The sequence below is a fragment of the Labeo rohita genome, chromosome 3, assembly GCF_022985175.1.
Source record: "Labeo rohita strain BAU-BD-2019 chromosome 3, IGBB_LRoh.1.0, whole genome shotgun sequence".
NCBI classification, from domain to species: Eukaryota; Metazoa; Chordata; class Actinopteri; order Cypriniformes; family Cyprinidae; genus Labeo; species Labeo rohita.
Genome location: NC_066871.1, coordinates 29572019 through 29597843, shown reverse-complemented (window position 1 = coordinate 29597843; position 25825 = coordinate 29572019). Strand labels below are relative to the sequence as shown.

At 35.5% G+C, this 25825-nt stretch overlaps 3 protein-coding genes across 4 annotated transcripts; 2 read left to right on the top strand and 1 right to left on the bottom strand.

Moving 5' to 3' along the window:
- Nucleotides 1–278: 278 nt before the first annotated feature.
- Nucleotides 279–4884, top strand: LOC127163205 (GTPase IMAP family member 7). The gene is made up of 4 exons (XM_051106307.1): nt 279–478; nt 655–760; nt 959–1024; nt 3056–4884. The coding sequence occupies exons 2-4, from the start codon at nt 661–663 to the stop codon at nt 3874–3876; spliced, it is 987 nt and encodes a 328-aa protein (XP_050962264.1). The 5' UTR covers nt 279–478; nt 655–660; the 3' UTR covers nt 3877–4884.
- A 2097-nt stretch (nt 4885–6981) lies between these two features.
- zmp:0000001062 (GTPase IMAP family member 7) lies at nt 6982–11777 on the top strand. Of its 2 annotated transcripts, none has more exons than XM_051106506.1 (5): nt 6982–7074; nt 7564–7649; nt 7751–7810; nt 7918–7962; nt 10321–11770. In XM_051106506.1, exons 2-5 carry the CDS (start codon nt 7568–7570, stop codon nt 11175–11177), a joined length of 1044 nt encoding a protein of 347 aa, XP_050962463.1. In that variant the 5' UTR covers nt 6982–7074; nt 7564–7567; the 3' UTR covers nt 11178–11770. The 2 variants fall into 2 exon arrangements, with proteins under 2 accessions (XP_050962463.1, XP_050962464.1); XM_051106507.1 differs by having other exon boundaries at nt 7008–7074; nt 7545–7649; nt 10321–11777.
- Nucleotides 11778–11951: 174 nt separating this feature from the next.
- On the bottom strand, nt 11952–20562 carry zmp:0000000912 (interferon-induced very large GTPase 1). Its single transcript, XM_051106505.1, is given in 10 exon segments — nt 11952–12426; nt 12428–13043; nt 13045–13895; nt 13897–14013; nt 14015–14870; nt 14872–15022; nt 15025–16912; nt 17699–17730; nt 19106–19203; nt 20109–20562. Coding segments are annotated over 9 exon segments (4857 nt in total). The 5' UTR covers nt 19191–19203; nt 20109–20562; the 3' UTR covers nt 11952–12165.
- Nucleotides 20563–25825: the final 5263 nt, after the last annotated feature.

Sequence of the window (25825 nt, the reverse complement as noted above, 5' to 3'; positions counted from 1 at the left end):
CTGTCTGTCTGTCTATCTATCTATCTATCTATCAAATGCCATATCTCAGACTACAGTGAAATGAAGTATCTTGACTGGTTCACAGCATTATTTCCTGGTGTGTGTTCAAATACTGTCAGCTGAATCTACTCTGTGACTCAGTTTGAAAACTAACCCCCACTTTCAAGGCTGGAGGGGTGTTTTTCATTAGAACAGAATGGGACAAACACTCTCTATATACTTGACTAACATGTTGAACTAGTCCTAGTGAAATCCTTGTAGAGTGAAGTGATCACATCTTTCAACGAGACCAGCCCTCTACCTGAAGTCGATACTGTGTGGATTATATTACACATACCTTCAAGAGAAAAATTCTTCACTGCACACATGAAACCAGCACATTTCCTAGAGACTGTTCACATGCTATGTGTCAGAACTGATCGGTGCATCTACGTATTATAAATGAGCAAGTATAAGACTCTAAACTTCATCAACTGTGGTAAGTAATTTTCTTTTCTCCTTGATGATGCTTTTCAAACTTTTCATAAAAAGTTAGTGAGGTTTATGATTAAAATGAGATTGGTGTAAAAATATTTTTACTGGAAAACAAGACAGAAACACTTAGAAAATTATATTCTGCAGTGTGATGTTTGAAATTCTCTTCATTTAAATCAGTAAATAATGACTCTTCATGATAAGATGGACAGTATAAAGGCAGATGAAGAGATAGATGACTCTGAAGAAGATGAGAATGATTCTGCATTGGATTCATCAACCAGCTGTGAGTCACAATGAATTACACAAATTAATCTGTTTACAACTCAAAAAGCCAAATTTACTATTCTATACAACTGTAGATGATCAAATAAGGAAGAACAATGTCTTTTTAATTACATAATATTTTGGAGATTATACAGCAAATAGACTGTAAATCTAAAATCATGTCTTATTTGGACTCAAGCAGTAACTTTATTCACAGATGCAACACATCTGTTGTATGAAAATTTGCCGAACATAGAGGAAACTGGATCAACAAATGAACACGGTGAGATATTTTATGGCATCCACATTTTTCTTACAAAAAAAAATCTAACCTTTTTTTTAACTCTTGTGCTGTGCTGAAAATCCTGTGACTAATTTGGTGTTTCAGTTAAAAAATTACTGGCCTTTTAAAAATTGCTTGTAAATCTCTCATTATGCTATACTGTCAGCAATTCAGTTCAGTGAATTCAGATTAAATGTTGTAAATTTGTTTTCTGTCAATTAGCAGGTTTATATTTATTTATTTATTTTTTAGAAATTATTGGTCATATGCCTCATTGCTCTGAGCTTATGCACCTCAGATTTTGAGTGGAGAGAGAGAGAAAAAAACATTTTTTTGTGAATAATTTTGGCAATGTTCACTCAAAAACTTGTGCATAAGGTCCTAAGGTCATTGAGGCTTCCAAAAAACAACAACAACAACAACAAAAAACCTGTGCTAACTGGAAAAAGTCAACCAAAAAAATTGAATCCAAGATATAGAAATAAAAATAAAATATATTAAAATATTATAAAATAATATATAATAATATAATTAGAGATTTACAAAAAAGGTCAGTTATTGGATTTAATTGTTGGATTACTTGTTTGTTAAATATGTAGTTTAACATTCGTCATGAAGGATGGCTTTAGCTTTTTATCAAGCCTAATAAGCATTTGTTATAGAGGGTTTGCACTTGCACAGCTGAGGTCAAAAGTTTGCATCCCCCTTTCAGAATCTGCGAAATGTTGATTATTTATTTCATATTATTGTTGTTACCTGAATGATCCACAGCTGTTTTGTTGTTGTTGTTTAGTGATAGTTGTTTATGAGTCCCTTGTTTGTCCTGAACAGTTAAACTACCTGCTGTTCTTTAGAAAAATCCTTCAGGTCCCACAAGTTCTCTGGTTTTTCAGCATTTTTGTGTATTTGAACCCTTTTCAGCAATGACCGTAGGATTTTGAGATCCATCTTTTCACACTGAGGACAACTGAGGGACTCATGTGCAACTATTACAGAAGGTTCAAACACTCTCTGATGCTTCAGAAGGAAACACGATGCATTAAGAGCCGGAGGATAAAAATTTCTGAAAAGAATGGAGATGTGTACATTTTTCTTATTTTGCCTAAATATCATATTTCTTTCATTTAGTACTGCCCTTCAGAGGCTACAGAGGATACTTACATGTTACAACATAAGAAAAAATAAGTTAACTTTACCTTGATCTTCAAATTCAAAAAGTTTTCACCTCCCACCTCCCTCTTACTGCATGTTTTTTCCTTCGGAAGCATCAGTGAGCGTTTGAACCTTCTGTAATAGTTGCATATGCGTCCCTCAGTTGTCCTCAGTGTGAAAAGATGGATCTCAAAATCATACAGTCATTGTTGGAAAGGGTTCAAATACACAAAAATGCTGAAAAACCAAAGAATTTATGAGACCTGAATTATTTTTTCCTGAAGAACAGTGTGCAGTTTAACTGTTCAGGACAAACAAGGGACTCATTAACAACATAATCTCTTGTGGACTATGTGTAAACATCTTTTATGTGAAATATCTTATTCAGGTCAGTACTAAATAAACAATAACATGCATTTTGTATGACCCCTCTTATTTTGGTAAAATAATTAACATTTTGGAGACTCTGAAAGAGGGATGTAAACTTGTGACCTCAACTGTACATCACGATTTGGTCAGTTACCTGGATGTGTGACCAGAATGTTGTTCTGCTAATTTATGCTGTCTAAACCACAAAAAAAAAAAAAAAAAAAAAAAAAAAAAAAAACAAATGTGTGGAAGTTGCTAAATCATATAGAGAAGGAATTAGAAAGCAGGAAAGGGCGCAATATTTTGACAAACTAAAGTTAATGTGTGGTAATGATTTGTACAAGCAGATCACATACGATTAGGAAACATCACAAAGTGCCATCCTGATACTTACATTTTAATTACAATTTTCAAGTTATTAAAACGACCATGAACTGACTATGAGGAATAAAACAGTTACATTAAACTTATTTTTTTGATTAAAACTTTGATATTTCATAACTGTGGCAGATGAATTACGCATCATGTTGCTGGGGGCAAGAGGGTCCGGAAAAAGCTCCACCGGAAACACCATCCTTAGGTGCAGCGCTTTTAAATCTGACATGCAGCTGAGCAGAATCACACAGTTCTGTGAAAAAGCATCTGGAGACATCAACGGCCGACCCGTGGCCATAATCGACACACCGGGACTTAACAGGATCGGCCGTACGGAGAGAGAAGTGACCCGAGAGATCCTAAAGTCCATCTCTCTGTATACTCCAGGACCACATGTGTTTCTGCTGGTTATGCCTGTCGGGAACTTAACTAATGACGACAAAAGTATGCATAAACTCATTGAGAGCATGTTTGGGGAGAGTATCTGGAAGTACACCATCATTGTGTTCACTCATGGAGATCGTCTGGAGGGAAAGGCGGCGAATGACGTTATCGCATGCTCGGATAAGGAGCTCCGCAATTTTATCCATAAGTGCAGCGGTGGGTTTCTGTTCTTCAATAACAAGGACACTACAAACTACGAGCCTGTGACAGAACTCTTGAAGAAAGTCGAGACCCTCGTAGCCATTAATGGAAAGAGCTGCTACGCGTTGTCTTTTTACCCGGCCTCAGAGAGGAAGATCAAGAAGAAAATGGAGAAGATTTTAGAGAAGAGAAAAGAAAACATTGCACAGAAGGAGAGAGAGCTGGTGATATACTGTAAAACTGAGCAGGAGGTAGAGAGAAAAAAGCGGGAACTGTGGAGAATGGAAGAAAATTATGCAAGAAAAAAGGCTGAGAATCCAGCCTTCAGTCTAGCCAAACGACACTCATCAGACCGAAAGTCTTCCACCTAGAAACACTAGATAGTATTTGACAAAACTTGTGTGATACATATTTGGACTATGCTACTAAAGCCTGGTGTATGACTGATGTATGACTGAGTAAAATTATTATTTAAATGTTGGTTAATGTATGAAAATATGTGCCAAAACATCAACCCAATGACTATGAGACTTTGCTTAGGAATAATTTTTGAAATCGATATGCCTAATATCATATCGTTTACTTTAAAACTTCTTTCCCACAAATTCTATCATTCTATCATCAATTAAGTCTAATCAGTTTTGTTCATTCAAATTAAATCACTATAATGTCTGAAAAAATGCTGAATCCGAGTAGAAATACCTCTGAAAGAAAAGAAACTTTTACATTTGAAAATTGAATTCAGGAAAATACTGTGGAAGGAGCCAAAAACTGCTGGATTTTAAGACTTGCTCTCTGCAAATATGGCTCAAAACATGTCCTTTTAAAAACAGGGATCTTGAGTAAAATTATGGAGTTTTTAAATATTCACACAACATGTTTTATATGATTGTGAGAAGTAAATTTACCCAGCAGTTTAGAAAAACTCATATAAATTTAAAGGACACTATTATACTGCTATAATGTTCCAGTGTAATAAATCTGTATTAAATGTCATGAATGTAAACTGAAAGCTTCTTCTAATTCCAGGTAGGTATTTTTTCAAACGTGTTTTTTTTCCATTTCCTTTTTACCGATTGACCTGGGGAAAAATAAAACGTGATTATAAACAACTGAAGGAAAAATGAGTCACATATGTGACTCACAAATGAGTCTACATTCTCTATGATATTTAAAACAACAGTGGATACAGAGTGTTAAAGGATTAGTTCACTTTAGGAATAAAATTAAAATTCCTGGTAATTTACTGACCCCTGTGTCATCAAAGATGTTGATGTCTTTCTTTCTTTAGTCGAAAAGAAATTTTCTGAGGAAAATATTCTGGGATTTTTCTCCATATAGTGGACTTCAATGGGGATCAATCGGTTGAAGATCCAATTTGCATTTTCAGTGCAGCTTCAAAGGGCTCTACACGTTCCCAGCTGAGGAATAAGGGTCTTATCTAGCGAAACGTGATCCATCATTAAAAAAAAAAAAAAAATTTTAAACACAAATGCTGGCCAGATTCCAATGACTATGAAACAACTATGGTGTCTCATTTACTTCTGTCTGACATTTTCTATATTCTTTTGAGGTGGATGTTTACATGCCAGAGTACTTGAGCAACACAGTTGTTTGACTACATGCTCTGGTTATTTTCACATCATAAGGCTTTTCCTGTCTCACCACTGCCCTCCGCTGGTTGACAGGAATATACTGAACTGCAAAAAAGTATCTACTGTAAAGTACTGTACTATTCAGAGGGTCAGGGAAAAGACACAAATGTGCTGAAAGAAGCATTCAGCAGTTTACCAATCCCTTATTCATACAAAAAGTAACTTGCAGTCTTACATTTTATTCGCTTAATGGCAATGTTGAGAGGTGACAAACAGACTTATTACACACACACATACACACACGTTTGTTTTTGTGAATTGTGGGGACTTTCCATAGACTTCTATAGTTTTTATACTGACCAAACGATATTGTCTATCCCCTAACCCAACCCTAACCCTAAACCTACCCCTTACAGAAAACATGTTTGCATTGTTACATTTTCAGATAAACATCATTTACTATTTTTAATCATTTTTTTTTTTACATTGTGGGGTCCCCAGGCTGATTTTGTCCCCACCATGTCAAAAAATTCAGGTTTTACTATCCTTGTGGGGACATTTGGTCCCCACAATGTAGCAAGAACAAGTACACACACACACACACACGTTCCACTGTCTGTCTGAATACTGGATTCTGATTCTGTGGGATGCTTATAGTGATATTTATGCTGTAGTTAGCATTATTAAATATTATATACATGCATAGCTCTGAGTTGAATTCGAATGAAAAACACATTTTGAAAATAGCAACAGATGGCAATCAGAGCTAACACCGTTTGATGGGGTTTTTTTGTTCTTGACTTGTAAGCTCACAGGTGTTATCTCAGTATGCACTTCCTGAAAACAAGTCACAGATCACATCCTGACATACCAGATGATGAAATAACACAGTCATATAAAAACCTACAAACAGGAGTGTTTGGCATTCAATTTGTTATGTGAATATTTAAAAACTTCAACATTTTTTACTCCATAACCATATTTCCATAAGCAAGAAACATTTTGAATTAAACTGACAGTTATGTAATTTCTTCACATATGTGCGTGTATATATATATAAACATATATATATATATATATATATATATACACTACCGTTCGAAAGTTTGGGGTCAGTAAGACTTGTAATAGTCTTTAAAGTAGTCTCTTATGCTCATCAAGGCTGCATTTATTTGATTTTTAAAAAAAACAAAAAAAAAAAAAACAGTAATATTGCAAAATGTTTTTACAATATAAAATAATGTTTTTTATTTTAACATACTTTAAAATAGAATTTATTCCTGTGATGAAAAGCTGAATTTTTATCAGCTGTTACTCCAGTCTTAAGTGTCACATGATCCTTCAGAAATCATTCTAATATGCGGATTTATTATTAGAATGATCAATGTTGGATAATATCAACAGTTGTGCTACCAAATATTTTTTGGAACCTGTAATTTTTTTTTCAGGATTCTTTCATGAATAACAAGTTTAAAAAGTACAGTGTTTACTCAAAATATAAATATTTTATAACAATGTAAATTATTTATTATTAACTTTTAATAAACTTTTAATTATTAACTTAATACATCCTTGGTGAATAAAAGTATTAATTTCTTAAAAAAAAAAAAGAAACAATAAAAATGTACTGACCCCAAACTTTTGAACGGTAGTGTATATATATATATGACAGATAACAGCGGAGGTGTCTGGATGAACAACAAACATACTCTATAAGCAACCCTTCCATTTAACTCAACATTGTGTTGTCATGCTTGAAACTACTGAAATTGTTTGCGTATCTGAAAGACGTTTAGTCCTTTTTCTTATCATCTAAATGTCTGTTAGACAGATAGGAGACTTTTCATTGGGCTTGTGCAACCCTTAAAACACTGGTTAAACAGGATTCTCAGTCATTCATAGTGGTGAAGGAAGTCAGATTCAAGACTCTATACTCTGTCTGTGGATCCATCATAAACATCAGCTCTGACCACTGTGAGTATCTTCTTTAATACATCTTTAATCTGTCATAGAATGTTTATATATTTATATTTGTAGCAATAGCCAACAATACATTTTATGGGTCAAAATGATCTATTTTGCCAAAAATCATTACGCTATTAAGTACAGATCATGTTCCATGAAGATATTTTGTAAATGTCCTACCGTAAATATATTTAAACTTAATTTTAGATTAGTAATATGCATTGCTAAGAACTTAATTTGGACTTTTAAGGCGATTACCTTTTATGGCGATTTTCTTAATATTTTGATTAAAACATACATAAATGGAAAGTTTCATTATTCAGCTTTCAGATGATGTATACATCTCAATTTCACAAAAATTAGGTTTTGTGGTTCTGAGTCAAATATACTGTATATAGCCCTGTACATAAATAATATATATGTATGATTAAATAAGCAGTTTAGTCTCAAATATTGAGGTCAAGTATTTAATTCCTTAGGTTGTTTTCTATAAAACAGAGCAATGGCTTCAGAGGTTAAGCTGTGGGACAGTCTGAAGGCTGAAATAGAGAAAGAAACTTTCGAACTGGACTCGACACTGGGCTGTGAGTCACTGATTAATTAAAACAAGTCTAAATCAATTTATTCAAATCTAATCAATAAGGTAAAATGAGGTAAAATTCACTGTGTTCAATATCTTCCATAGCTGAGATTGATGAACTATATGAAAATGTAAGAACAAATTCAGTATCACCAACTATGCACGGTAAGCTAAATAAATTGTAAGATTTATATTAATTAAATGTATTATTATTTTTATTCTCCTTATTAGCAGTAGTAAATCAATTGATTATCTGGATTTATCTGGTTTAGATGTTCAAGACTTTAAGGTGAATTCAAAATCACCCTCCTTAAATGGTAAGTGTGATATTAATTACCACTGTCATTAAATATAAATGAATCAATGTACTAGGCAGGTTCAGCACATCTACTGTCTCCTAGTGCTTGAATTGTTTAAGCCTACAGACAATGGCCAATGCACATGAAATCACTCCAGTCTGAGCTGTAAATGTGAAACACAAAATGCCAAGAGAGCAGAGACAAGATAAAGAACCAAACTCATCAGATCAGAATACCAGGAATGCTCAGAATTGATACTAACAGGGTTTTGCAAAGTCATCTGTGCTTTCCAAAATAGTTTTTGGGCATAACAACTGCATTTTAGGCATAAGAACATTCCTGACACAACAAAACTCTTTTGAAGCAAATCCATTACATTAGAGAGTTTTTCCTGTTGAAAAAAACCCCCACATGTGCTGGTTAGGTAGGTTTTAAAGCATGAATGCTGGTGATGAGCTGGTTTAAACTGTTCCTTAGCTGGTCATGTGCTGATCCTAAGCTGGTTCCACTACATGACCAACTTAAACCAGATCATGACCAGCTAAGGACCTAACCAGCATATGCTGTTTTTTTTTAACAGCGTTGTGTATTTTAATGCTTATTAGTACGATATATTAAGTCATTATCTTACATTAACATCTGTAGTGAATGGTCAATTTTGGTTAGGATGCTCCCTTACAAGGCAGCTGTCTATGTAGAAAGCAGAGAGTAAAATCTTGAATACTGAATTTGATCAAGTGCTTACCTCTCAACCCGTAAATTATGCAGTTTCCAGTCCTTTAAGTTTCGTGGACTTTGACCTTTAGATTCAGTGTTTCACATGAGCTATTTAAAACAAGTAAAATTATACATTTGGTTCCCGAGATAGTGTTTGACATGGAATGAAATCAGTAGGAAACTAGTGTGAACTACACAAGCGTAAACAATGAGGATTCAGTCAGTATTCTGGAGAATGTAACCTCTAGTGGTGGGAAGGTGGTATAACTGTCAGTCACATAAATCGCATCATATCCTCCTCATTAAATCATATGATATAAGCTCATGTAGTTCCAAACCTGTATCCCATTGACTTCCATAGTGTGGGCAAAAATACGGAACACAAAACTTAGAATGTTCCCAATATTCTTTAAAACATATTTTTGTTTACACATACACAGCCTACAGGTTTGATCCGTTTAAATGTCATTCCAACCTGTCCCTGATAGCACATGTACATCACGGAGATGTCTATTTGACGTCTGCATTTACATCTGCAAGACATACAGTACTGTGCAAAAGTCTTAGGCCACTAGTATTTTCATCAGCTATGAAATGGTTTAAAGTCAGTTAAAGTTGGTCTTTTGCTGTAGTGTGTCAGTAGGAAATTTCCAAACATTAATTTTGCCATTAATCGTAATAATCCAGTGAGATTTTTGTTTGCACAAGGAGTCTGACAACAGCGAGTGCTCTGCACAGAGATCGGATCTCACCATCATCCAGTCTGTCTGGAATGACATGAAGAAACAGAACAAACTCAGACAGACTAAATCCAGAAGAACTGTGACAAAGTCTCCAGGATGTTTCAAGAAACCTACCTGCAAAGCTGCAGCACTGTTAAAAGTTTTAAATGCTGTAAAATGAGGATGCTGTCATAAACACATTTTCTTTATCAATTACCTTCTATTAACTAAATGAAATCAACATTTGGTGCAATCATTCTTTGCGTTTACAGCAGCTTTTGCCCTAGGTGCACTTGCGCAACATTTTTCAGGTAGCTTTGCAGGTAGGTCTCTTGAAACATCTTGGAGACGTTGCCAGAGTTCTTCTGGATTTACTCTGTTTCAGTTTGTTCTGTGTCTTCATGTCATTGCAGAGACAGACTGGATGATGATGAGATTAGATCAGTGTGGAGCACTGGTTGTTGTCTGACTCCTTGTGCAAACAAAAATCTCACTAGATTATTACAATAATTAATTAACATTAATTATTAATGGCAAACAGAATGTTTGAAAGTGTAAACCGATATTTTTTACTGACACACTACAGCAAAATATAGAAATAACTTACTTTAAACCATTTTTAGCTGGTGAAAATACTAGTGGCCTAAAACTTTTGCACAGTACTGTATTTTTTAGAGTGTTCGTCGCGCCGCGCCGCAACAGCTAAAGTCTGTCTATACAGTATATACACTGGACGCGACAAAACGACCGTTGCAAATCATTTGAACTTTGTATGAGCACGTCATAAATAGAACGCGGCAGCAGTTTACTGTCCTACATACAGTGTAGACAGCAACATTGATTACAGCGGGTTCTACTGTATTTTGTCGCGCCTTTTTTACTTGGTACCAAGTTTAAAATGTCAACATAACGTTTATGTGCATGATTTTTTTTCTAGCTGAGACTGAGGCAGAGGAACTGCGCATTATGTTACTGGGTGCTAGAGGGTCTGGAAAAAGCTCATCTGGAAATACCATCCTCAGATGCAATGTCTTCACCACGGACATGCAGCTGAGCAGAGTCACACAGATTTGTGAAAAAGCGTCTGGAAACATCAACGGGCGTCCCGTAGCCATAATCGACACGCCGGGACTGAATAAGATCAATCGAATGGAGAAGGAAGTCATCAGGGAGATCATGAAATCCGTCTCGCTCTATAAACCGGGACCACACGTGTTTCTGCTGGTTCAGCCGGTGGGAAACTTAACCAATGAGGACAAGAACATGCAGAAATTAATCCAGAACATGTTTGGAAAGAACGTTTGGAATTACACGATTGTTCTGTTCACACACGGAGACCGACTAGAGGGGAAAACGCCAAATGATGTGATTGCCAGCTCTGATAAAGATCTTAGAGACTTTATCCGCACATGCAGTGGTGGATATGTGTTCTTCAATAACAAGAACATGGGAAACTTTGAGCAAGTGACCAAACTTCTGGAGAAGATCGATACCTTGGTGGCCATCAATGGCAGAAGCTGCTACACGACTTCGTTTTACCCGAACTCAGAGAGAAAGATACGTGAAAAACAAGAGAAGATTCTGGAAGAGAGACAAGAAGAGATAGCACGAAAGGAGAGAGAGCTGGAGGAGAATTATGAAGATAAAGACGAGTTAGAGAGGAAAAAGCGTGAGCTCTGGAGAGAAGAAGAGGAAGATGCACGGAGACTAGCTGAGAATCCACCAAGACGCAAAACTCTGACAAATCTCGCCAGAGCCCCCTCACATGTAACAAGATCACAGAACCTTTTTTAATCATTTTATGAGCTGTTTGGGTACTTTCTAATGAATAATGGAGATGTAATATTTCCTGTATGTGATGCTCTGTATATACACATTTTGTATTGTTCAGGTTTTACTTTGTGGCTGTTTATTGTTGTTGTGCTGTTTTACTTGAATACCTCATTAGCTATTATTTCTTGTCACTAAATAACCTGCTGTGTATAAAATGTGAACATTTAACTTACCACAGAAGTATACTTAAACTGAAAATCCCACATTGTTCCCATGATACACTTATGGAAATTTCTTAATTATAAACAGTTAAACTGTCATTCATCTTTGATGCCATAAAAACAGAAATATTGCTGTAATCTCTGTGCTGCAATTCTTACTGATTTTCTTTACTCTTACTGATTTATGATTTACTGCTGTCCTCTACTGGTAATGACTGGTTATGACAGTGATCTTTAGACTATAACGGACCATTTCTTTGCTTTGTAATGGACAAAAAGTAAGAAAAAAATTATTCAACAAGATGATGTACAGTTAGCCAGTTATTTATACAAAAACAATTTGTAAGATAAACCTTCATACCTTCAAATTGTTTTTGTCCTGTAAATAATTTACTCTACAAAAGATTATTTACCATAAGAACAATCTTTATTACAATTGCTGAAGTAAACAGTGCAGTATACAGTCATTTCATTGCAATACTAATATTGTGTGGAACTTTTTAAAATTAACTGAAAAGGAAAAAAAAAAAAACATTAAAATACCAATCAAAAACCCTTGAACATCAAAGTCAACTAATGGTATATATAATAATTTCTGTATAAAGGAATTAAAAATCTTACAAAATTGTAATTATAATGAAATCTCTTTATTTTAATCTCTATTTTAATCTCTTTTAAGGCTTGTAAGTGGTGAGAAAAATAAAACCTATTGGTAATAAGCTCCAAGCTTTACAGGACACTTTTTTCCCTCTTTGAGTTTATTGAAAAACTTAAGGCAATGCTTAAATTTACAGGTATTTCTCCAAACTCTCCATAGCTTGCTCTTTTGTGTAGGATCTCCATTCGTTTGGAATCGTACCACAGCCACTGAAGGTTTTGTTATAATACTTCTCCAAATCAGCCTGGAATCGACACACAAACCACTTCCAGTATGGCAGCTCTGAGAGATCAGGCGTGATGGACCATTTCTCAAACTCTGGGCCTGCTGTTCTGTACTCTTTCCATAAAACTTTCACATCTGATGTGCAATCTGGGTAAAAACGCTTGACTGTCACTTGCCACTGAAGATGTGCAGAAGTCCAAGCAAAGATTAGTTGTACCTCTGTAAATCATTCCATTCATCCCACAGTTACGATGGAAGGGAGCAATATGATCTCCAGGATGGTCCTCCATTGTGTTAACACAGACAACATTACAGAAGGGGCATTGAACCCAGCAGCAGTGGCAGAAATGTTCAATCAAAATCTCATCTGGTGGTTCCCTGAACATTTTTATTTCAATATCAGAGAGTTTTGTTAAACATTTGTTCAGTTCTTCTGTGATGGGGCTAAGTTTTCTTTTCACAACCTCTTCCAGAAGTTCAAAGTCAGTGATGTCCTGACAGCAGCTGCCAGTGAGATGTTCTTTATTGTATTCAAGATCATCTTTCAGACAGTCTGAGAAAATCTCCAGCCACATATTTGCATCTTCATCTTTTCTCAAGACTTCAGCTGTTGCCCTTTTAGCAGCTGTGATGACACATTGCTCCTTGTGTCTAATATTTTCTTTAATCATTGAAAGAGCTGATGAGTTACCCTCTGTTATGTATGCTTTCACTTCACATTGAATGAAATTTTCAAAGTGGTCCTTGGGATCATCAATGTACTTCAATAAATTTTTGAAAGTCCTCCTCCTCTGCTAGTGCTTTCAGAATGTGTTTCTCCAGGTTTGACCTGTTGCCTTTGAAAGCTGGAATGTTTGTCCTCATCTCACCTGCTAGATCATTTGCAGTCTTGTTGTAGACACTCTGGAGAATGGGGTTTTTCAGCTCACTACAAATCAAGGCTCCAAATACTGCAGCAGATTCTGCACCTTCACAGAATCCTTTGAAGACCCTGTAGTATTCTGGTTTCTTCTTCTCTAAATAAATCACAGGATCATTAGCCTTTCTAAAAACCTGATGGAGTTCTGCAAACCTCATACCCGCCTCTTTGCACATATAAAGTGTCAAATCAAGAATGAACTCTTTCTTGAACTCATATTTTATGTACATGCACTTGTGCCCTCCAAGATTAATTTTTACAAGTTGTACAATTTCTTGAATATAACTTTTGTTATAACCAGTTTTTGAAACTGATTTTGACTTCACCTGGTTCTCAGTTTGACGCCAGACATTGTGCATTAGTTGTTTTATTAAGTCTTGTTCTTCTGGTGGTAACAGTGGTGTGGAATTAATGGAACTTCTGTTTAATTTGTTGATGGGATTTACATATGAAGTGAAATCAGACACATGAACAATGTTTTCAAATTTATTTAATCTGTCACGCACAAGTGCTTTTTCATGAATTTCATATAGGATTGTAATTATGTCATGTGCTATATTGATTTCTTTAAGAGGTGGAACATCTCCTGTCAGCTCAGAGACCCACTTTTCCCAAACTGAATCAAACAGTGTTCTCAACTCATTCTCATCAAGAGCCTTGTCTTTAAGACTGAAAGCAAGCTCTTTGCTTTTCTCTAGGAGTCTTCTTTCATGCAGTGTTTTTCTCTCCATCCAGTTTGGTGAGAGCTTCCTTTTGGCAGATGATGTTCTCAAATTTAGTTTTTGTGTCTCTTACAAGCTCCCAGTAAAGGTGCTTGATTTTCTCATGAAATTTTGAGTTTCCACTGAATTAGCATCTCTTTTTCTTTATGTTCTTCAAAATAATGGTTCATGGAGCTTTTCACCTTTTCAAAGGTCTTTGCCATCTCCTCTTCCAGTTCTCTACTCTCAACTTTATGTAGTTGCCTGTTGTTGATTCTGTTGTGCAGTTTATCTTCAATCTCCAACATGGCACTTCTGAGACTCCAGGTCCACTTTGCGTACTCCTCTTCCAATTTCCTGTATGTTACAATTTCCAAAGTATTTTTGAAGCTGAAAACAAAGTTTTCATTCAGAAGAGCATTCCAGAGGTCTTCAATACGATCTCTGAATTGTGCCAGTGTGACACCCTTACTTTTTGAGGCATGAGAGAGAATAGTGCTCTTAAGCTCCTGCACATTTTCACTGTAACATGGATTGGGTGGTGCCATGGGTGGGCTGCCTTCCCAGAGCTGGGCAAAGTACCTCACATCAGTCTTTATATCAAATTTAATGACATCACTGAAACATTCTGCATCACAGATTTCTTCTTTAGCCGCTAGTTGAGTCATCTCATCTAGTTTCTCCTGCAAGTGCCTTTTCCCTACCATGTTCTTCTCGCCTGCTGTGATGTCTCCAACGTTCTGATGCACAAACATGCAGCTGGGGTTCAGTCGAACCTTCTTCATCCTCAGGAAGGCTTGAACAACAATCTGAAGGATGTCCTGCATCTCAGCTGGATTCTCTCCAAAGATATTGATTAGAGTCATGTTTCCAAGACCAACAACAAACGTTGCCATTTCATTATCATGATTTCTTGTTGATCTGCCAGCCAACTCTAGAGCATGAAGACCCTCAGTATCTACAACAAGAATGTAGTCAAAGTTTAACTGTTTTTAGTTCTTCAGACACCTTGACCAGCTGCATGAAGGCTCCTCTGGTGCACCTTCCAGCGCTGACTGCAAACTGCAGTCCAAACATGACATTCAGCATAGTGGACTTTCCAGTGCTCTGAATGCCCAAAATTGACAACACAAAGACTCTTGGTCTCCCAGCATTTTGATAAGTTCATCTAAAACCGCTTGAACCCAAATCAGAGGCACATGAGCTGCATCACCATCCATCAGCTCCAGTGGGTATCCGGAGATCATGAGCTCTGCAACAAACTGTGGGAAAGACTTGACATCTAATTTACATCCAAATTGTTTATTTTTCTTCACAGATACACCTGATTCATATATCTGGCCAATTTCACTTAGTATGTGCTCCAAGCCAAATGTTGCTGCATTCAGTTTTTCTGATAGCTTCTCTAGCTGTATCTTTTCTGCTGTGAGTTGTTCATTTTCATGTTCCTTTTTCAAATCCAGCACTTTTGACCATTTTTCATAATAATCATGATGAAGCATGCCGAGATCTTTTGAAGTGTACTCATCCAGGAGGATCCCAAGCCATTTAAGGAAATACAACATCTCATCAGCATTTACGGAATTCAGTTTATCAATAAACATTTTCATAAAATTACTGAGGTCAGATGCTTTCTGCTGCTTACGGATCTTTTGCATTTCTGTTTGTTTTTCGCTATTGTGCATTTCAATGTTATCCCCTTGTGGGCGATGTAGTTCTTTGTTCTTTAGACACCATTCATGCCACAGTTTTCCCTGCAAAGGCAGAATATTTGTTTTGATTTTGGTCATTTCCATTTTCTCCAGTAGTCTCATTATCTGCTCTGCTGCCTTTTTTCCTTTCCTGCAGTTGTCATCATTCTCATCCACTTTGATTCCTGAATGTTCACTGATGTTCTCAAGTGTGAAAACCGACAACGGTTTTGAGAGGCACTCATTGATGGTTTTTCTAACATCCTCAGATACGTCGGACCTATTTCTCTCTTTCAAGCCAACTTTATATTTGCCTTCCTGCAGCCTGGTAACACCCGACTCATCTTCAGTCAAAAGGCAAATGAGAGGCTTTGTGCTGTTGTAGAGCTTTTCCACTGTTGCCATACTTTTATCACTCCTATCAAGATTTGGCAAAAGCACCACATTTATTGAGGACTCTTCAGTCAGAATTTTTAGTTGTGTCTCATTATCTTGTGCATTGCCATGAAGATTACAGAATGCAACACAGTCTGTGAATTTATCAGTTTTCTCTCCAGACGGACAGTACCAGGCGATCTCAACCACTCCATCCATCAACAGGCGGGATTTGCTGCTTCCACGACTGTGTCTGTGAAAAAATGTTTCATGCCGTTCATTGATCAGGTTGTTCATTAGTTCGGACTTGGATGAAGAAATTTCTGAAAACCTAAAAAATGCAACCATAGGTGTCTTAGCCTTGTAGATTGTCTGGTTTTTACTGATGTTTTCTTTGTGTGACTTCCAGCTTTTCTTAAATTGTCGGAAGGTCCACAGGGGAAATTCAATCTCTTGGTTAAGCAGATTGGGTACAAGCAGAGGAAGAGCATACTGACATTGTGAGAGTTTTGCTACCATGAGCTGACGAAGGAAACTATCTGCAGAGAGAAACACCGCCATCTGAATGTCCATTGGGTGAATGGGCTGTATTTTGCCTGTATCAACATGCACAGACCTCTTGAAAATTTTTTCAAAGGCATCACCCCCTAGCACATCAGTAGCCATGGCGCCTTTCGCTTTAAGCACCTCACTTTGTTCCTCTTCTATTGGAATGTATCTTGCTGTGTAATCTGCCATCAGGAGGCTTTGTATATAAGTTTGAACCAAATTCTTCTCATTACAAGGTTCATGTCTTTGTATTGATGGAGATACCTGCAGAAAGTCTCTTGACCTCAGTTTGTAAGATTTTTCACAATTGAGTTTGAGTCTACTGAAAAGCTTATGGATGCTTTCCAATTTGTTTTGATCCTTGTCTTCACATTGGAACAATTTATTGTCCATTTCTTTTTTCTCAGCATCTTTTCTCTGTAAAAATCATTTTAACCGTTAATCTCTTGAGTAAATTAAATTAACATTTCAGGATGTTTAGATCTTTTTGATAGAAAACAAGACAAAAACACTAATTCAACTGACTGTCAAGAACCCCATGCACATTTGGCTCTATTAACCTCTCAGATTTCATTAGAAATATTCTCATTTGTGTTCTGCAGCTAAACCAAAGTCTTATGGATTTGGTTTAATATTGTAGTAAACTACTAACTATAGTTTACAGCATTATTTGTGGGATTGTTTTCTTAAAGATGAAAAATCATTTTATCAGTTAACTCATTTGTAATAAGTGTATGTAGGCATCATCCTTTTTAAGGCTAATACTTTTCTAGGTGGATAAACTTCTGAATAAATAATTACTGATGTAATTCCTATGAGTGGGGGTTACTTTATGTAACAGACCCTTCCTGGTATCTTTGCACATATTATGCACCCGTTACTGTGTATACCGGCTTTGCATGGTCATAACAAAAGCTGAATGATTGGATATAAATGTATACTATATCAGTAAGTGATTTATAACATGTATAATGCTTAAGTCTTGTAACTATATTTTAAGTGTATGATTATATATATAAGTGTGTGATTTGAATGTTCCTGCCACTATAAATGCATTAGTTATTAACCTCAATATTATGCCACATCATTAATATTATGCCATAAAGGCTGTCAATAAAGCTTTGTGCTTCATTTTGCTGAAAATACATATATGATTAAATGACTGACTGTATTGAAATTAAAAATTATACTGCATTAACTTACCTTACAATCATGCTGCAGCTGAAGATTGTCGCCTAAAAATAAAGATAAACTAATTAATCTAAAGTAGAATTAACATATAACTAATCTACATTATGCCACTTTTTACCATTGTTTCTCCATAAATTGTAGTGATTCATTGTATTTTATTATTATTATTATTATTAATAATGAAAAAACTTAAATTAGCAGCTTTGAAAAGTTTTGGTTACCTGGACTTTCAACAGAGGGACAGATATCATAATTTGTGTTTTGCAGATATACTATTATGGTCCCATGGTTTTGGAACACTAGCTGGGAGTAAATGATGATAGAATTTTAATTTTTTAGGTGAACTATTCCTAATATTATAGTAAACTGACAGGGTTCCCTGTTGTCATGAGCTCTGTTCCTGCGCTTCCTCCCGTTCACTACCAGAGGTATCAGTCCCCTGAGTTTTAACCCTGTCTTGGATGCCATTTCCCATAAACCCACATATCTGAGCATTTCTTACAATTCTGAGCATTATTTTTGGGTTTGCCTTTCTTGTGTATGATTCTCTTCTGTTTTCTCACTGTTGATTCTCTGTTGCCTGCCTATTGTTTTACCTGGACACGGTGCTTTTGGGAAATAATGGCATTGTTGAGACTGGATAAAAGAGGGTGAAAGTGATTAATGTAGACTGGACAGAGGGCAGTGAAAGTTGAAATTTAAAAACAATATTTCTTCCACTGTCTTTAGAAGTCGATTCCGCTAAAAGTGAACACTTTCTCAAAGCACTGCAAGCAAATGAGGCTTCGGATGTCACCAGTGACGTCACTTCACTGAAACAATACAAGCCTCGATACGGAGCTCCATCTAGAAATACCTGACATTGTCGACAAAATTTTTAAAGCCTTGATATAAAGTGTAACATCACTACCTGCCCTGAACCATTGCCTGTTTACTGACCTTGAACCTGCATTGCCTTGGATACTGTTTTGCTGGAGATTAACCCTGCCTGATAATACACTGATAAATATTTTAATAAAGCTGCACATGGATCTCAATCCGACTGACAGTTCCTTGTACACATGTATAGTTTGCAGTATTAGTTGAGAGATTGTTTTCCTTAAGAAAAAAATACGTACTGTACCTGCTATATATTCAGATTGAATCCAGTATTGAATCACATCAAAAATCAAATCAAGAGCAAATCAAAATCGTGAATCAAAATCAAATTGATTCGTGAAATCAAATCAATACCCAGGCCTAGACTCTTCCACTCATAAGTGTGGTTGTGGACACATAGTTTTTCATGATTTGTTGACAGTAAAATATTTGTTATTGTTAACCATTTTCAATGCTTACCATTAGAATGGATACTTTTAACAGTGCAAAACATTGTTACCAGCATAGTCAACAAATAAAAAAAAGTTCAATTGCACTTACGTTTTGGTGACTTGCCATGTTTGTCCTTTTCTCCAGGTTCCTGTCTATAAGCCTGAGTTTCCCTGTTGCCTTTATGCTCAGCCATAATGTATATCTGTCTACAAGAAAACAAGACTTTTCAAGATTTAAAAAAAAAAGGGGTGGGGGTTGGACATTTCTAAATTGCTTTTTTTTGTCCCATGTCACAGAACTATTTTGTTAATACTAGTGAATGCATCAGATATCATTAACTTTTTTTTTTAATATTATTATGTTACATTTTCCCTGATAGCTTATTGTTAATGTACAAAATACTGTTTATAGTTAAATCATGTTTGTTCATAACACATTAACAAAAATGTATACAGGCCTGGCTCCAAAAATGAGATGAAGGGTGAGCCAAGTGATATTCGAGGTGGGGGGGGGAAGAGATTTTAGTTTATAGGGTCTTTTCATAGTGTCTCAAAATAGCACAGTTGAGTACACTACAGATAAGATTATCTTACTAACGATTAATTTTTAGTAAAAAAATAGTGTGTGAAAATAGAGCAATTTAAGTACATTATGGAACTGCACATTTTTTTCACCTGGAGTAGTTGGTGTTACACGGTGTATGGTCATACACTGATTACATTACTTGACCACTGCACCACCTTCAGTGATGTTTAGCATTTTTATAGAAATAAAAATCATTTAGTGCAGTTGGAAAACATACGCTACAATCCTAAACTGAGAACATCTGCTGTATACATCAGTATTATCAGGTCTGTGTGACATAACTAGCCCAATGGTCAGTCAAGAACAGCCCAAAACAGCAAACTGACCATATCCCAAATATCAAAACCCATATCTGTCCATACATAAAATATACATTTTACAGTCACTGTTATGCACACTGTTATGCACATAAACACAACTCAAAGGCTTTGTACCAGTGGCTTTCACAAAACCTAACATGCAGCATAGTTTTATCACAGGTGCAACTACTAAAGAATTTTCTAGAGAATATGAAAAAAGTACTTACCTGGCACAGCTAATGAAGAATATCAGAAATGAGAAGAACTAGAGGACAGAAGTCAAATGGTGGTTAGTGATGCCAAAGTTAGTCTGCTGGAAAGAGAAGACAAAAATGATTTTAATACATACCACATACAAGGCCAGCCTTACAAACACATACAGCTCAAAACAGTTGCTGCATTTATTAGACCTCAAATATCTGTCTGTGGTAAACCTCACCTGCTACGAACTCTCCTTTGCCCTCAACAAACCTTATGTGGCAGAGAAACAAGTGCACAGCCATCTTAATGTTTGAAGTGGATGTCATAATAAATGTTAGTAGAAGGGTAGATTAATGAGCAGTTCATTCATAAATTCTGTAATATCATACTAATATGCTGTGGAAATACAAGCTGGAAGACAGAAGAAAATAGGTGTGTTCGACTTAAAGGAGAAGTCCACTTCCAAAACAACAATTTACAAATAATTTACTCACCCCCTTGTCATTCAAGATATTCTTGTCTTTCTGTCTTCAGTCATAAAGAAATTCTGTTTTTTGAGGAAAGCATTTTTTCTTCATATAATGGACTTAAATTGTGCCCCCCGATTTTGAACTTCAGATATGTAGTTTAAATGCAGCTTCAAAGGGCTCTAAATGATCCCAGCTGAGGAAGAAGGGTCTTATCTAGCGAAACGATCTGTCATTTTTTTAGAAAAATAAAAATTCGTATACTTTTTAAGCACAAAAGTTCATGTAGTACAGGCTCTGGGATGCGTGTCCACAGGTCGTTCTTGAACGATTCATTCATTTTGAACGAATCTTTAATGTGACTCGCGAAGAACGAGTCGTCTCAGGGAGTGATTCGTTCAGTCGCGCATGCGTAACATCCTATTAGGTTCCGTACTGCAATTATTTTACCTGTTTCAAGTCTTCAGGTTTTTCGAGTCGTTCATTCATCTTATAGGGCTGTCATGTGACGCTGATTTTGCTAAAATTAACAAAATAACTTGAAAAAGATTCGTTCATTTTGCTGAATGAGACTCAAAGATCCGAGTCAGTAAAATGATCCAAACTTCCCATCACTACTACGAATAACGTGTGAGTTCATCGTCGACGAGTATGGCGAAAAACTCCATCTTATTTTCTCCTACAACTTCAGAATCATCCAACACCTTGTACCTTTTTGTTTGTAAACAGCGCTTGACTTACTTGCACTTTCTTAGTCTTTGCGCATTCGCTTTGTAAGCACTGGGTCTGTAGTTTCGCCTACGTTCAGCGTGACCTTTCGACATGATTCAATAGTATGTGAACGCCCATCCCAGAACCTGTGCTACACCAGCTTTTGTGCTTAAAAAGTATACAAATTTTTATTTTTCGAAAAAAATTACAGAGCGTTTCACTAGATAAGACCCTTCTTCCTCGGCTGGGATCATTTAGAGCCTTTGAAGCTGCATTTAAACTACATTCTGGAATTTCCAAATCGATTTTAAGTCCATTATATGAAGAAAAATCCTGAAATGTTTTCCTCAAAAACCATAATTTCTTTACGACTGAAGACAGAAAGACATGAACATCTTGGATGACAAGAGGGTGAGTAAATTATTTGTGAATTGTTGTTCTGGAAGTGGACTTCTCCTTTAACGCAGCGCTGCGCAGCTCGATCAAATTCTGCCTTGAAGCAGTGCATGCCGGTTAGGAATTTTGTCCGACTTGAGACGGCGTTTTAAAACTTTTTTAATCTAATATCATGTGGTTACGTGTTTAAATTATGCATGAATATTCCCAAACGCTATGACAGTGTGATCTCTGTGCCTTTCGCATGGAAATAAATAGCAAGCACTTTGAGTGTCTTGTTCATCATATATATTTTCATATAAAAACAACAGAGCTGTGCTAAATTATAGCATGTTTATCAGCAACACAGCACGTAACGCGATATCCACCTTTGATCTCTTAGTTCTGTTCCGCTTCAAGAGCTCAGAACTGTCCTTCTTGACTGCACTTAATTCACTCCTTCCCTCATGCAGCCACCTACATCTCAAACAAGCCGATACGTTGGCGAGATAAGTGAAAGTGAAAGTAGGAGTTAAAAAAAAGTACACACAAACAACAAGAAACATCACATAAATTCTAATGCTTTCCACTATAAATACATATGGACAGATTCCATCGATGATGTAAAAGATTAGAATGTTTTCGTCTCGTCTATTAAATCATTATAAATTCGAATGGTTTCCACGACAAATACATACATATTCCAATTATATAAAAGATTAGATTGTTCTCGTCTCGTCGCCTAAATCATTATAGGCTATCGGTGTAATTTCCCTGACAACATGGTTATTGTAGGAAAATGACATATATTACCTGGGCACAAACCGGACAAAACTTATAAAACCGCGCGTATACCAGCTAAAATAGTGGGGTAAGCATTATTCTCCGATAGACGTCTGTTAAAGAGAAGATAACCTGTTTAGGTATAATGGCAGTCTTTCTCCTAAATATGACATTTAACAAATTAATCATGAAATTAATTTTCGACATATTTCCGTTTTAAAGAATGCGGATGTAAACTACAGCAGGGCAACCTTCTCTAACATTTTCCGCTCCCGTTTGCACGACCAGCAAAATAATATGCCACACTTACGTTTCCACGACTTTCCAATTGTGAAAAAAAAAAAAAAATAAAAATGTAGAGAGATGGATGCCGGCAGTTAAAAGGAAAGAAAAAAAAACTATAGTGCATGCTTTAAAGATTAAAATATGAAAAAAATAAATAAATACTATGGTAATCGTTGCAGAAATTACGCTGTCTCATTCATGTCTGTATTTTCAACTGTCTTGCAACCACACCCACAGGTTAAAATGAAAGAGAAAAAGGAACTATCCGGTCCTACAGTTTCAGTTTTGACGGGCATTCTTTTTTTCGATGTTTTATTATTAAAGGTATAAAAAACAAATAGTATATAAACTGAAGATATATGTCTATTGTGTGAAATTTATCTTCAGTATATAGCGTCAGTATGACCTTGGGGTCGCTGTTTTGTTCTTACATTATCATATCTCTATTTGAATGTCACACTTCGTCCTGAAATAAATGTATTTTTTTGCATTGTGCTGATCAGCTTTTCAATTAATATAACAAACTATAGTGCTAATGTTTTTTTTTTTTTTTTTTTTTTAGAATCTAAAAAATATTACTAAAAATATGAAATAATTCAACAACTGACAAAGACTGACTCAAACACTGGGCTGTTTACAGACAGAGATGCTAACAAGGAAATAAGACACACCTGGGATTATGGGGAACAATGGCCCAGCTTCCTCCTCCTCCTCCTCCTCCCTGTGAAAGTTCTCCGGGAGCTGCAACAATGCCAAATAAAAAAAGCTTCGATAGGCTAACTGGCCCAGCACTGTCAAAATGTCAAAAAACAACAGATTAATGTATAAAACCCAACAAGCTGGGTCAATAACCTAGCATGTGTTCTGTCCAAAATTTATTCAGTGCTGGGTTGCCAAATAACCCAGAAATAGTTGCTTTTAACCCAGCATTTTTTTTTTTTTTTTTTTTTTGAGTGAGCATACAAAAACACTCTTTTGAAAAAAAAAATTGTTGCAGTATTTAGTATTTTGACCAAATATGCTGTGCTTGTCTGCTCGTGTCAGCTCTTGAATTCACTAAATAATTTGACAGTCAAATGCCTTCTTTTAAATATGATTTTTGAATGACATTTCTATATGAATTACATAATCTTCCATTCATATTTCTATCAATTTAACCATTAACCAAGATTTTATATTTTGGTAGAGTATATAATTATCTTTATATAACGTTATTTTATATGACATAATTCACTTTAACAATATGACAAAACTGCATGTATTCTTTCAAAAATTATTAAATATATTTTACACTATTTTATAGAAAAATAACTTTTGTAAAGTTACCCAGTTGAAAGTGAGCCAATCGCTCTGGTGCAGAAACAAAACTGAAAGCTGCTTCTTAGTTTTTTTTTTTTTTTTTTATTGAGTAATAAAAGATAATAAAAGAAAGAAAACAACAGATCAGAAACAATTGGAATTACATATAATTGCATTAATGTACTCACCTTGTTGTGTCCACAACTTTCTCTCTATTCTTCTGCTTCACTTTCAATCCTGCAGTCAGTTACGTACACACACTGTCTGTTCTGCCTTTCCTTTTACATGCTTCATCTAACCACCCCTTTCAGAAGACGTGCTTTCCTAATAGCCACCGGATCACTTACTATTACAAAACTCTTCAAAAGAAAAAAATAACTTGAAATTACATTTAAAGCAAACACTCCTCACATTTTAACATAAAACAGTTTGTTTAAAAAAAAAAAAAAAATACAGCTGGAAGCAGAGACAGCACTGGACATGAAACCTGTGCCAAGCATATTGCGAAATATTGAGGTTATCTGTCAATGAATGGTGTGTGGATGAGCCAGATATCATAAATGGTGAACTTTGGATGTTTACGATGTGAATATAACTTGAATGGTTTGACTAAATTTTACCTGAATTGGTTCTAAATCTCATGACAGTTTAAACTTCAACAATTCAGCATTTCATGCCGACAGCCATAGCTATTAAAGATAAAATCATATTTTTCTTACAGGTTTACGGTTTGGGATCCTAATGTTTGTTGTATTTTGATTTTGTGATATTTGATGCTAATCCGGACTGTTTTTAAAGTTTTTTATTTGCTTTGGTACTATTTTCACAAGCAACTGTTAAAATTTTCAACTAATAACTAATAAAAATTTCCCTACACAAAATAGTGTTTGTTAAATCCCAAAAAGGCCACGTCTCATTCTGAAGGTGTTCACTAACAATAACATCAGTAACACCCACTGTAATTTACATTGTAAGAGGAATGGCTTCTACACTAATATTAGTTTAATTCATTCTTATTCCAAGGTCACCGCAGTCACCTGCTTTACAGCTTACATTTTTGAGAATTGTATTAATAATCAATTTTCAAATAGTACAGAAAATAAGATAGCATCAAATCAGTCACAAGTGAATAGTAATTATACATACAGAATAAGCTGTGGCAACGGGTCTTGCTCAATTTAAGTAAGTAGACAGAACTCGGATTAATTTGTTAGTTTTAAATTAACCAGATTCACACTTTTAAGTAATCGCAATTTAATCAATTTAAGTCAGACCAACTTAATGTAAAGTGACCACAACACATTTTCTTTTGTTTTAATAACTTTTATTCATCAGTGTTTTTTAAATTATGCATTAAGTTTATTAACTTAATAATTTTAAGGAAACAGGTTTCCTTAATTTTCTTCAAGTCAACCGATCGCTTTTTATAGTTCAGTGGCGTTACGAGTGTGATCAGTTTAGATTTTTGTACTAAGAGTTTTGAAAATATACACCTTACTTAAATAGTAACAACGAAAAAAACGAAAAAATAAAAAAACCTGTAGTTTAAACTTCTGGTATACTGTTTTCTGAGTGCACACATCCGAATCACGCATATAGAAAGCAGCTGTCATACAACGTGTTAGTACTAAGTGCTCTTTCACACACAGGTTTATGTTAAAAACACGTATAAGTTACAAAAACAGTTGGTAAATCGCATATCGTTTATATTAGATCTGTGTATTAAATGACAGCAGTGTAATATACAGTACCTATATTGCGGACTTCACTGTCAATATGATCCAAACAATAAAATAAAACATTTAATCAATTCACTGACTTTA